Source organism: Hordeum vulgare, chromosome 6H, assembly GCF_904849725.1.
Source record: "Hordeum vulgare subsp. vulgare chromosome 6H, MorexV3_pseudomolecules_assembly, whole genome shotgun sequence".
Classification (NCBI taxonomy): Eukaryota; Viridiplantae; Streptophyta; class Magnoliopsida; order Poales; family Poaceae; genus Hordeum; species Hordeum vulgare.
This window is the reverse complement of record NC_058523.1, coordinates 115151664-115165719: the sequence shown is the minus strand read 5'-3', so window position 1 is coordinate 115165719 and position 14056 is coordinate 115151664. Positions and strand designations below refer to the sequence as shown.

General features: G+C 44.3%; 1 protein-coding gene across 1 annotated transcript; it reads left to right on the top strand.

Annotated features, from left to right (window-relative positions):
• Window positions 1-597: 597 nt before the first annotated feature.
• On the top strand, window positions 598-4614 carry LOC123402480 (nucleoid-associated protein At4g30620, chloroplastic-like). Its single transcript, XM_045096403.1, has 7 exons — window positions 598-780; window positions 1598-1737; window positions 2373-2482; window positions 2566-2605; window positions 3881-3952; window positions 4094-4150; window positions 4234-4614. Exons 1-7 carry the CDS (start codon window positions 708-710, stop codon window positions 4306-4308), a joined length of 567 nt encoding a protein of 188 aa, XP_044952338.1. The 5' UTR covers window positions 598-707; the 3' UTR covers window positions 4309-4614.
• The last annotated feature ends 9442 nt before the right edge of the window (window positions 4615-14056 follow it).

Here is a 14056-nt window from a genome sequence, read left to right as displayed (position 1 = left end):
GGCGGTCATGCTTGATTCCCAAGCCCCATGGCTAGCGGAGGGATCGATCCAGATCAGGTCTGACGCGGGGCGGCAGGGCCGACGCGGGTCGGCCGACGACAGGAACACGACGGCGATGGCTGGGGGCTCCGACGCCGGTGGCAGGGGCTCCAGTGGCGGCAGGATCGGCCGGCGGCGGCGCACCACGGCGGGGCATGCGGGGCCGTGCTCGGGCAGCGCTCGGGAGGAGGAGGGAGCCGACGGCTCGCTCGGGCAGAGGCTCGGGAGGCTCCAGGTGGCGGGGAGGTGCAGGCGCGGTGGCCCTACTCCGGCGAGGCCGGCCGGTGCGGGCTGGAGCACGCGATGGCAAGCGGCGGCGCGGTCTCGAGCAGGGGCGCTCGGGAGGAGTTGCACGAAACGGTTCGTGAAACAACAACATCGTTTCAGAAAAAACGGTCACATCTCACGCGGAAACTGTTTGAGATCAGATTGAGATCCAACGGTCAAGCGGACGGCGGATGGATCGCGGGGATCAGCCGGTGGAAGGTAATTTTTTTTTTTAAACTCCTGCCACAAAGTAAAAAACATATCCATTTCCTCTTCCAGCTCTCTGTCCTGGTTTTCCCCGTCGTCAACAATATCTTCTATCCCGAAAATCAAGCTGGGTTTCCCCTTCTCTCGCCACCCCTTCTTCTCCACCGCCCCTTCCCCTCGCCTCACTCCCCACGATGGCTTCCTCCACTGCTCTCTCCCCGGTGGCCTTCAAGTCCTCCTTCTCGCCGCTCTCCTTCAGACCAGCTCGTAAGTTCACATCCCTTCCTCCTCTCTACAGCGTTTCTTGCCATAGCCGCGTTGGCACCACCGTCAGCCGGCGGCGCCCTGACCATTCCGGCGCATGCTATCCCCCGCATCCACCGCCCCCTTAACATAACTCGATCGTAGACATCTTCGCCGACCGCCCCTAGCCCCGCCAGCCCACCATTGGCGTTCGGATTGTCGGGTAGTGCGTCTGCTGACCTAAAAAAAAATAGCGTGTCTGCAATTAGCGCTGGGTTGTGGCTACGGGCATTCAATTATGGTCAAGCTGAGTGATATAATTTTTCTTTTTTCTCCAAGCTCCATTTAAATGACAAACACATTATGTTCTCTTCATGTTACCGCACAAGTCTGAACTTTGGTTTCGGAGAGATGCAAGTCAGGGAAATTTTTCTGATGAATTTCCATCTAGCGGAGTGTAGATTGTATGAGGTAAAATGCAGATTTTGCGTTGGGTGGTTTCATCGCTTTCTATCTGTTAATTAAGACCCTTCCACAGTTCAATTTTTCATCATCTGCCCTGAACAGAATGAGATGTGGTGATCTAGTTTCGAAGGATGTTTCAACAGCGGAGAGGCCTGGGAGATTTTTGATTTTCTTTTATATCTTGGGTACGGATTGGTTTCACTTAGTCATTGTGGGCATAGTATTCTGACGTTTAAATTTACATATTTCATTCTGCCAAGTGCCAAGTGTTATGATTTTTGTTCTTTGTTCAATGAATCTGTATAAATGGAGTCACTTACAGTGTGCAATGTGTCTTTGATAACTTAATTGGAGTAAAATCTAATTTGTCCTTCAGGTACTAGGATAAATGCACAAGGGGCATTCTGTTTGCCATGTTCCACTTGGAAAAGATCTAGTAATAGATCCTTCCGGGTATACAGTTTATTTGGAGGAAAGAAAGAGAAAGATGAGAATGGTGATGAGGCACCAGCAAAGGTAAGAAAGTTACATGCCTTTACTCTTTTGCCTACAATTGTTGTGCTGCAGTGCTCCCAATAGCTATATAATATCTTCAATCATGCCTGTTCAACTGAAACCAACTGCTCGATTTGTTTTTGACTAAGCGAGTTATGCTCAACAGAATGTCATGTGATTGTGCTGTGGAGATGGGTGATTTACTTAATTTCTATTGAAGTTTTTTCTTCTTGCAAGTCCATTGAGACCTTAAACTCCATGTAGAGACAGTGCTGGCCTACTGTAGCTATGAATCCCAGCTCTCTAAAACGTTAGATTGAAAGTAATTAAGAGCGGAGATTGCATTTGGACACACTGTTCAAAATTCGGACACGGATACGCTATGAAGCACTTGTATAAATTTTCATCAGTTTGTATCACTATAGCTTGACTGAATATCTTTCACTTTGTTTGGATTACGCCCTATTTAATTCACCATGTCAAAATTTAAGCTGCTCGTACATAATTCTTTTTGCAAACATTGATATGTATTTTTTCAATTCTTGTCTGCATGGCTCAAACTACTTCTGTTTCTTTAATTTGATGCATATGCCCAAAGTGTAGTAGGCATTTACGAAATCATCTTATGGTGCTCCCATTTTATTCTGCACTCACAGGGAGGAATCTTTGGAAACATTGGAAATATGCAAAACCTTTACGAAACTGTGAAGAAGGCCCAGATGGTTGTCCAAGTGGAGGCTGTGCGGGTGCAAAAGGAGCTTGCAGCGTAAGTGTTTTGGTATTTGAGTTATTTTGTGTATGCTCTTTCAAAGTACTGCGTGTGTGACTTCCTCCCCGTTTGTTTTTTAGGACTGAGATTGAGGGTTATTGTGAAGGTGAACTAATCAAGGTATATTTGGAACTTGTAAAGAGTTTAATCATGTTCTCCTTAACCGCAATCTTGCTGGCTGTATGCATTCTTGTGTTTCGAACTTAATGCCTACCTGTGCCAAATGATTAGTATCCTCGCATTACTGAAAGTCTGAAAAACATGCTGTAACAGGCATTAAGTATCACAGCTTATTATTTGAGATGCAACTTTGTACTGTTAAACCGATGTGTTCCATTATTTTTTGAGGCAGGACTTGCAGCTTGTGGTATCTTTACAAGAACTTGATTAAGTTGACCTGATATCTCTATTAGCTTTCCATCAGGTAGCATCCTTTATTAGCTTTGCTTTAGGTAACATTCTAGTAAACGACCATGCAATCTTCCACATGACCACAACTAGTTTTTCGGGAAAACGCAAAGGCTTGCGTTTCTTTTCATTGAAAAGGGAGAGAATACGTACAGTACATGCCTTCGAGAAGTAGGCTACAGGGGCTCAAAAGAAAGAAAAGAAAAGGAAAAGGAAAAGGAAAGAAAGGCCTGCACAAGACTAGTGCACATCCCAGGTAGGCGGCACAATCGTCCCAAGGCCGGTGGCCCCAGCCCGAACCCAAAGGGAGGCTTCCTCTCTGATCTTTGCCGAAAGCACGGCAGTGGAGGGCCGTTCGCCGTCGAACACACATGAGTTGCGGTGGTTCCAAAGCATCCATGCTGTGAGGAGGGTTGCCGTGGCGAGGCCCTTGCGCATAGCTTTAGGCGTGTCCAGCTTGGTTTGCATCCACCAGTCGTTTAGGGAGGCCTCTTGGTGTGGCGGCCGGCATGTCAAACGCAGCCAGGAGAGTGTGTCATGCCACACCTGCCGCGAGAACCACAACTAGTTAAAATACTTTTGTTGTTTTGGTTATCTATATGGCATAGAGCACTGCCAAAGCTGTGGACAGGAAGGCAAGAGTAATTTCAACAGTTACCATGGTCATGGAAGGCTGTTGCAAAAATGAAATGCACTTTACAACCCACTATTCATATGAAAAGAAGTATATTAATGATGTTTAGCTTCTGAATTGACCGAAATAATGTAATCAGAGTGTAGGAACATTGTACATTCTAACACCATATTTGTGAGTTTTGTGCTATACCCTGTAGAACCATATGTTTGTGAAAGTTTGCCAGGACTTGTATGTTTCTTATATGTTTAGCTAGCAGACTACCCTGGTTTTCATCATTATTGTGTTTTTCTATGATTTGGATGTACTTATAATATTTATACATACCATATCTGACCTGATCTGTTAAACAGGTTACACTATCTGGGAACCAACAACCTATAAATGTTGAAATCACGGAAGCTGCAATGGAGTTGGGCGCTGAAGTATGCATTATGTATTTCTTAGTTTGATTATTTTCCTGGAAGTTTTCCTGCAAAATTCATGCTCACATAATTGTTTGCATGAGCAGAATTAATGCGATAACTACCAAGCTATAATGCGGTATACCTTTTCTTTACTTCCAGAAAGTCTCCGAGCTGGTCAATGAAGCCTACAAGGATGCACACCAGAGGAGCGTCCAGGTGGGAATCCTGCTGCTTCCCCAGCGCACCAAAATGTAAATTGTTCTCATAAACTAACATGATTTCATGCCCACGACCTGCAGGCAATGAAGGAAAGGATGGCTGATCTAGCGCAGAGCATAGGAATGCCTGCAGGGCTTGGCGACGGTCTCAAGTGATAAAAGACCTGGTACTTGAATGCTTTCCAATAATGAAAGAAGTGTCTCTCAATTTTGTATTCTAGCTGTGTTGAGTTCATCCGTTAAACCCCTCTGCGACGCCGGTTAGTTGTGCACGAACTGTAACTGTACACTCGTTTCCTTGCTCATTGGCACATCCTAGTTACAGCATTAGTGCTAATGTGTTTTACACCAAACAGATGTTGCTTTGTGCTAGTGTTGAGGCAGCCTGGAGAACATTTGTAAACTAATAACTGCAGAGTTAAATCTGTTTGTGTTACGAATAGAGTACTCTTTGGTTTTGGATATCGACATTGTCCTTAAAATATGTCTTACACCTATGCTGTAATATATCTTGAAAACATACACACTGTTATGATGTTACAAGGTGCTTTTTGAGGCAGTGTACATATATGTTCTCGAGTATTCATATTATACACTGATAGAATACAAAATTGAGTGACCCTAGTGTGATCAGCCTGGTCTGCAGGCACGTCATATTGTGAAAGCTATTTCATGGATGCAAACAATACGTCTGCATGTGATGTGTATGCTCCAGTTAAGCATCTGCATGTTAGTTTCCTGACGGAGTCATAGTCTTTGGCCATTTGGCTCTAAGGTGCGAGATCCATCAACGTGCATTTCATGGAAGAAATATTACAGCATAAATATTCTACAGCAAAAATATTCTACAGCACCCTACGATGAACAAAACGTCAAGAACAATGAATGAACGGAATCAAAGTACATCTCTTATTATCCATGGCACTGATTAACAATGAATGAATGGAATCAAAGTAGAGTGATGTTATTCAACTTTTGATTTTCAGGGAATAAGTATTATGTTATGATTATAATAGTGGTGGTACTAGTAATATCGATACACAATATTCCCCATCGATTACGTTTTTAGAACAAAGACCTTCCATGTCGTTTGCACCACATGGCAGGAGAAGAGCAAAGAAAATCTACATATCAGTGTTGTTACTCACCGTCAAATGGTAAACGAAAAGCAAATAAGATCTAGCATTCCCCTTTCCACCGAATCCACTTTGCTAGAATGACATTCTTCGCCATCTACATCCCCTACGCGAGAACCCTTTTAATCCTAGCATCATCACTACTTAAAATCCTCAAGTTATTTTAAATCCAAGTTCCTCTCCCTAGGCTTTAAAACCCTCAAGATTCCCAAGCGAGGGGATACCCTGCTCGTCCAATGGAACGGATGATTCTCTTTTGGCGTCTTTTGAGATAGCCTTAAGCCTATGTTTACTAGTATTCCTGTGTGCTTAATTATGATTTATAGCAGTGATGTGAAAGGAGAATGTTGGCTCATGTATAAAGCCTTTTTGTTTGAACTGGACACGTTTCTAATTTTGATAGGCCCGGGAGATCCTTACTAATATAAGTATTGGAGTCGATGGTGATGGTTTGTCTCACAAAACAATTGTTGAGAAAGTGGGATGATATCTCCGTGATCTCCACCATATTGTTTTTAGCCATTATCATGATCTCGAGTATGTTTCTTACTATCTGCTGTAGTTATTGTTTTTGGTCAGTTTATTTTTCTCTTACTGAATTTATTTACTGTTCCTTTTATAGCAAAGCAAGAGCACTCACCTAGTAGCACTGAGTTAAGCAAACACTGCCACCTAGCACATCCTTATATACCTTTTTTATTTCTCACGTACGTGCAACGTAAAGATGGGGAACTTTATCTTCAGATATCGAGTTGAACCTAACAAAAGCTGTTGTGGTGTACTCCCTCCATAAAGAAATATAAGAGCGTTTAGATCACTAAAAATAGTGATCCAAACGCTCTTATATTTCTTTACGGAGGGAGTATATATGGAAAAAATAAATCCAATCAGTACTAGCAATATTAAAGGTAGACAGATTGAGACTTGATGAGTCTAAATACTTGGCACGTCACATGCTTTCTTCTCACATCACTCCATTTATTTCGATAATGGGCTAATGATTTTAATATCTGTAAGCCTAGCTAGGCGCTAAGATGGCTTCATAATGTTGGTAGTTTGATAGAAATTAAAGCTTCATATCGTTAAAGCATATATTCTAAGATTTTGCTCTAAAAGTGAGCAATAATCCACACACACACACACATGAGCATATATAATTTTCTTTCCTCAGGATTACATTGTGTGCAACTCTGTTGCAAGGACAGATTGCAAAGTCCTTTTTCTCCGCAGCAAACAAATTCTTGAAATTATTGCAACTTTATATGGAAACAAAACATCTACTTTTTAGTTAATAAGTGTACATGATACCTTAGTAATTAAGCTTGCAATTATAGTAGCATCTGAGGCTAAGTACAGGACATCAAGATATTAAAATGCAAATGGTGTCACCATGCATGATCGCATTAGCCTGCTTGACAACGACGAGATCATGCATTTATATGGCATGCCTTTAATTAGTACTACTCAAGTACATGGTAGCTAGGCTTAACACAGGGTTTGGTGCCGAAATTTCTCCCCTTGTTCAGATCGACAGTGCCATCTGAAAAGTTGATGTTTCTCTTATCTTGCTCAACTGGGGCTGAGCTTTCCACGAGCAGCCTTAATTAGGAGTCTGTTAGCCCCAATCGATTAAGCTAATGCTTCAAGTAGATTCCAGGAGAGTTCTTCTGCTTCCATTGATTGATTAATGGCCATGATTTGGATCTGGTGAGTCAGCAAATGTCAACACTAGCACTAGAATAAGCATTCCTGTAGCATATGCATGTCACTCAGGTGTTGCTGCGGTTGTGTGCAATGATTTTATGTTTTTTGTTCTATACTAGCTTTGATTTAGTCATGATGGACATAAACTAGATGGAGTTTGATGACCTAATGGATTGTCTAGGCATGATTAAATTTTGGAGATTTGTGTGCTTGGCATTTGTGCCCCTTGGGAATCTGGCGTGTTAGTTATTAGAACATTTAAGACGTATAGAAATAGAGTAAATTCAGTCTGCTGTAATAAAATGATAGCTTGGACTACAAATAAAAAGTGTGGCCGCAACACACAATATTTAGCAATAAAAATTCCTGAAAACTGACAAGTTAAACACTTATTGGATCGGAATTTCAGCAACATAATCATATGAAATGTACGTTCAAAAATAAAACATGGTTTAGCATGTCTTTGAACACAATTGGTTTGTGGTTTCTCAAAAAAAGGAGAAGAAAGTCTAGATTGGCATTGACTACTCAAAATTTCCAATAAGCTCCACAGCACTAGATTGCAAACTTTGGAATCTGATGGTTGCCTCGGAAAGACAGATCAAGCATGCATTCCGATCTGAACATTTAGGCAGAGAACAGGGAAAAGGCGATCCATAAACAGCAAAAACAGCAAGAGCATGCATGTGAAGAAACAGCAAAAGGTGATCTGCATGCATAGCACGCAATGGTCAGAAAACACTTGAGCAGACAAGAGACCAGCATCCGACAACTCACAGCAGCTCAGCACTCTGCAATTGTTGCTTGCTCCAAGCAGCATCTTCAGTTATTCCATATCTGTGCCTGGGGGCCAAGCCATTATCACCATTGCACTATATAAATTATAAAGGTCACCCCCGACCGTTTGATATTAACGACCAATATTTTTCATTATACTTCCCTATATATATGAAAAGGTAGAAGTTCTAACTTTGGGGACAATGGGTACACTCACTCCTCAATGTTATTATTTTCATACAATTCTTGATGTAGTATTTACTTCATTTGAGATACATTTTTGTTGCAGCGGGAGGGTTTTAGCTAGACTTAAGCCTTTGTGACACATTGAATCAGAGGTTTAACCATCGAAATTTTAATTTGGATCAAACTTGAAATCTCATCCCCACCTTGAAAGATCCGGCGACATGTCGGGTCGGTGTGGCCACTGACATGTCATGTTGATCTGGAGACATGTCGGGGCATGTTAGGGCGTCATTACCCGACTTGTGGACCTACACAACATTGTAAGGGACAATAACAAATAGGGACACATCAAACACATATTGTCAAAAGCTGCATCATATGTGATGTTAACGTCATCAAATGGATGCCAACTCCCCATCTAGTAAGCGCGACAGCTAGGGTAAAGGTATTAGGATGCGGAGGGGGAATCAAATATGTTTCAAACTGGAACTTTGTGATTAAATATAGTTACACGTATCACCAAGAAATCCAATTCTCACTATTGTAATGCGACAAATATATTATTCAGAATGCACATTATTATTTCCATCTATTTTAGGCTTGTATGAGTCTTCTTAGACTTCTTTATTTTCTTAATATAATAACAGTGTAGCTCTCCCGCGCGTCCGAGAAAAAGGAGAGAGAGAAGGGAACACCATATTTTCTCTTAACATTTTCTCCCCTCCACCGAGGATACCGGATTATGAATCATCACCTATGTTGACAGCCATTATAAATATGCTCCGAGTGTGTTCTATGACATGGTGACATTGGCTTATCCCGTTGGTCCATGCATTGGTTGTGTTAGCCTTGGGACAGGGGTGGTGTCGGCATCACTAGCATCATTAGCCCCAGGTCAATTTGTTTTTTCATACCTGAAGTCATTTTCCCCGTCTCCAAGTTAGCTTGCTGCTGTTGACAGCTTAGCTAGAATCTAGAAGAAACAACAAGTTTACCTAGCAAGTGGTGCAAGGAAGCAAAAGTTGAGGGGTTTGAAACTATATATTTCAAGAAAGTTTTACCGTTCCAAGGAGTGGATTTTGCTCTTGAAACATCCAAAGGGTCAGTAATTGCCAATAAATCATCGATTCATGGACACGGAGGAACAAGTCATCAGTTTCCATTATCAACTAGCTCTTATTTAGTTTTAGTTACACCCATAAGATAATTATACTAATATTTATTACTTTCCAAGTTGCCAAGTGTGTATATAAGTACTAAAAGGATTCCCAAACAAACTAAAGATACAATTTTGCTTTGCACTACTAACTTTCTTATCACACAAGTCACATGATGCAGCTTGTCTAGCAAGTGTCATATTGTTGACACTGAGTTTGATGAAGCCATCATCTTAGTTTAATTATTAGCCAAACAAGTATGCTTTGTTAAGTGATACAACACACTTGACGTTATGAATACCAAAAGGGTCATCTTTCGAAGTGTCCGATTTCTTAAAAAACAAATTACAAAAGGAGTTGATAATTAAGATATTTTTTATTTTAGCTCTATTGGGGATCTATGGCCTAGGATTAAAAATATTGCTCTACTTATTGGATGGTTGTATGAACTTCTAACAAGAGGACGGGCATGTTAATAGCAAATATATGCGCTCTCCTATTTCTAGGCCATAAAATAATTTTTCTTTAGTTTCTATACCTGTTCTCTCAAGGATGGCTCCCAAGTGAGGTTTTGAGAAGACCGTGGATGAGAAATGCGCCTTTATGAGAAGAATATCCTAGACCTTTCTAAATCCTATATCCTACATACTTAAATAGTTGATCTCCGCTAGCTTATTTCTCTCAACATGCAAGCATATCACCTCATCATATAACCATGCATGAGAAAAGGTTCACCTCATCATTCAACCATGCAGGGAGAAAGGTCCACCACACATGCAACCATGCATGAAGAAAGACTTTCCATTTGATTATACATCTTATATTCAATAAATATTGCAGCTATACACTAACCTAGTGGGATAAATCATATGTATTTTTAGTTTTGGTTGTTTAACTCAAATATTCATGTACAACGAAGTTTCATTAAAATATATTGCAATCAATTCCCGCAATGACACACATGTATCATCTAGTTGTTAGATATAAACATTTCACAATGAAGGAGGTCTTGGGCAATCTGGCCAAATGTCTCTTTTCATAGGGATTCAGAGGGGGGCTCGCTTAGCTGCTTGGCATGCTTTGTTGGGTCGCCTGTGTCCATTCACTTTTTTCGTAAGAATCTAACGAGTTCTTTTAAAACTTACATTTGAATGGGACATTCTAAGTTAACATGCCATATTTAGCGTAGATATTATGATGTGCTTATTAACAATAAAAAGCCGTGGAAGCTCAAAATTTCATTTAAGGTTAAAATCTAAATCATCCTTTGGTTTGGGACAACCTTGTGCACCAAAACTGGTAAGGAAATAAGAGTTGTGTTTTCTGTCACTAGAATGAGTCGAACAAACATCTCTTTTTCGAGTGCAAATTAGCTCGACTGTCCGTTATTGTCTAGTCGGCCTCCACCTTATATTCACCTAGATGTACATAATATGTTTGGCAATTGGTTACGAGGTAATTTTACCCATCTTAGTGGGGGTGACAGCTTTGTGTTTGGCTATTTGTTATCTAGGAATAATTTGTTTTTTTTAAAACGGAGACAAAGATTGCCTCATCCATTAAATAAGCAGAAAAGAATTACACAGTTAATTTTGAGAAGCCGGGCACAAACTGGTACTGCAAGGGCCAAGCCCATTCCCATAGACTAAGACACACATGGCAAAGCCCCCCTATCGATGACACATCGACCTACTGCCAGACAACACAACTCCGACTCCGACGGAGAACTCTGAAGGACAACACCACCTACAACCAGTCATAGTATATCGCAGCTTTGGCTCCATAGTAACAAACAAACCGAGGCAAAACTGTGGACACACCGAAGAAGAGCCGACTACCGCAACCATTGTCGCGTCGCCGACATTGCTCCCACCATCATCGTTGCCACAGAAGTCTGGACGCCACACCCGCCACCAACCGTCATCCACTGGTCCCGCTCACCGACGCCAAGCTCCCAAGACGAAGCCCCCAAGAGGGAATACAACACCAAGGCGCCGCCATCGTCCGATCACAGATCAAGGTTTCCCTCGGAGAGGCCGAAATGGCCAGATCCGTGTATGAGGGGTGGGAGAACAAGCAGCGACGCCTTCAAGAAGGTCAACGACGGCCACAACCACCGCCATCGCTGGTCATGGCATGAGGTCAAGACATGGTTTTCACCAAGCTCCACACCACCTTAGCCGCACATCACCCTGCATTGGCGTCGGCAAGCCCATCAAACATCACCATCATCAAAACTGCCTATCGACGAAGAAGCACCAAGACCCGCCGCAGCCAACTGCACCTCGCAGAGGCCACCGACGGTCGGAGACCAGATCCGCATCACACGCAGCCGGAGCGCACTTCCTCATCGCCATGGGCCTCCGATCCGCGCACCCCGAGGGGCATCCACGCGATGCCAGACCGCGTAGACACACATCGGCCACGCCCCTCGCGACCGAAGCCGCCGCTCGAGCGCCGAACATGCCGCTCAAGCCCCTCCACCATGAGCTCCGCCATATCATTCCCTGCGTCCTGCGGATCTAGTGCCGCCGCAGCACTTCAGCCCCCAAGCTTCGACCGAAGGCACGCCGACCGAGCAGATCCACCGCTGCCCGCCCAGCTCACGCGAGCAAGCAGCAGGTCCAGCGTGGCCCACACTCCTCACCCAGCAGAGCCTCGCCGGGGACACCTCCCACGCCCTGCCTGCCTCGCCATCCGTCCGCGTAACTCGCGTTGAGGCTGTGCATGCCCACGCCTCGCACAGACCACACACGCCCTCACCTCGCCCAACCCGCGCGCACCTTCATGCCCGCTTGCGTGCCGAGGTAGCACTCCATCCACCGTGCGCCCCGACGGCAAACAACAGGAGCTCGGACTCGTCGTGCATCTTTGAGGGTGAGCCGCCCCCGCACCGCTCTTGCTCCTCGCGAGACGGGACAGGCCCCGCCGTCGCCGACGCCGCACGGGCTTTGCCGACAGTGCTCTCTGCCGGCGACGAGGGGAAGGGTAGGGGGCAGGGGTGGCGACGGCGATGACGACGATTTAGGATTTCTTCCGGGTCGCTGCGGGGAGCGACACAGGAGCCAGTTGGGTCGATCTGTTTAGCTTGGTTTAGGCCTGCCGGAATGATTTGGTTTTGGACGAAAGGAGGACTTCTTCTCCATTGTAGGCTATACGTTTATGTACATATTGGCTTTATAAACTGGGTGTGTACTCAGTTGGCGCGTATAATTAGGGAGGCAGTGGCAGAGCTCCAATACAAAAGTTGGGAGGGACAAGATAAAGGAAAACCTACTATTTGTTTTCTCATGTCACATCCTATGCTTTTGCTAACATGTAACTCCACGACCGTAGGGAGGTGTTTACCCTGCGTGGATGATGACATAATCTTGTTCGAGCTCCTTTTGAGTTAATTACCACCTTCGAAAACTTCATTCTTGTAGTAGTTGCTAAATGGTCTATCAATCTTTTTTTTAGAAAAGGAGGATGCCTTCTGGCCTCCCTCTGCATATAATAGATGCATATAATCATTTTATTAATTATTTATAAAGATCTTATAAAGTAATACATTAATATGTTTGAAACCTTTATTATGACAACATTTGTCGTTATTCATATCCATTAATGAAGGGGTTTCAAATGTCCGAGCCCAGTACTAAAAAAACATCGTAGGAAAGCGTAACATCTGAAGTCGGATGTCCCGGTCAAGCCACATACCGAGTCTCAGGCCCAAACCGGTCTGACGCACTCTTGCCGTCACAGTCGTCTTCCATCAATCCATCTTCAGAGCAGGTACCGACACATTGCCACGCCTGCCGTCGACTCCCCCATGACGCCAGACATTGCCTCCTCCCTACGTGTATTCATCATCACGCATCCATCGTCGGGACTTTGTTGCGCCTCGTCACCGAAACTCCAGGACACTGATGCGTCACAGGGAACACCGCTTCATTGCAGATGTCGTCCACTGGTCCCACAAACCTATGCACACCTCCAAGACTGATATCCTCAGGAGGGGTACGACATATGAGTGTCGCCGTCATCCGATCAACTGACCTAGGGTTTTTTCGGGAGGTAGCGGATAGGGGTCTAGAGCTTCTCCACGACGATGCCTTCAAGAAGGGGAATACGCATAAAAACGTTGCCATCGCTGACCTTGGCAACATGCCAAGAATAGGGTTTTCATCCGGATCCGTTCAAGGACCATCCATCCAACATCGTGTGCATGGGACCGCCACCGATCATTGCCGCTGCACATGAAGGTTCTACCGCCCGAATCAGATCTGACTGGAGATCAAGCCCAATGCCTTCACTGTTGTGGTCAGATCTGATCCGAGGCGCCGCCGCCCGCGGGCACACAATCAGCGTATGATGGGCCGCCCCCACCGCGTCATCCCAATGAGGACGCTGCCGCTGTGAGCCGTCAATCCCCGTACTCGCCCAACTCCGCCGCTTGGCGAGACCTCCCCGCACCGATCCCCCCGAGGCGCAAAAAAACAAGGCCCCACCATCGTCCATCGCGAGCAGCTTTGCCCCGGCGGTCCCGGCCGACCGCGAGGTTTGGGGAAGGTGGTGAGGAGGCAAGGGGAAGGATATCGGTGCCACCGCCCGAGTCGCCCGCGGAGGGGATGGCGCGGGTGCCATGCGGGGGTCCTGCCGTCATGTGTGGTCTATCAATTTGGATGTAATTATTATTATTTCTGATGTTCGTTGTACTTCATAATTGGGGATGTATAAATCGAAAGTTTTCCATAAAAAAGAGAGTTAATCATCATCTTTGGAAACTGCATTCTTCCACATACAGGAGTTTGGCAGAAAGGCACGGAGGAGCTGTCCTCTAATGAAAGTTCACATCCTCTTTTAGATAAACAACAAACTGTCTTGTTGAGATAGATAAATAACAAACTGAAAGCAACTGAACTACTGAATTAATAACAACTAGTGGCAGTCCATATAGAGCCG

Excerpts from the sequence above, each read along its gene's own strand:
- LOC123402480 (XM_045096403.1), top strand. The coding sequence starts at position 708 with ATGGCTTCCTCCACTGCTCTCTCCCCGGTGGCCTTCAAGTCCTCCTTC. Across the intron at positions 2,606-3,880 it reads GTGAAGGTGAACTAATCAAG|GTTACACTATCTGGGAACCA; the intron begins GTATATTTGGAA and ends TCTGTTAAACAG. Across the intron at positions 4,151-4,233 it reads CACACCAGAGGAGCGTCCAG|GCAATGAAGGAAAGGATGGC; the intron begins GTGGGAATCCTG and ends CACGACCTGCAG.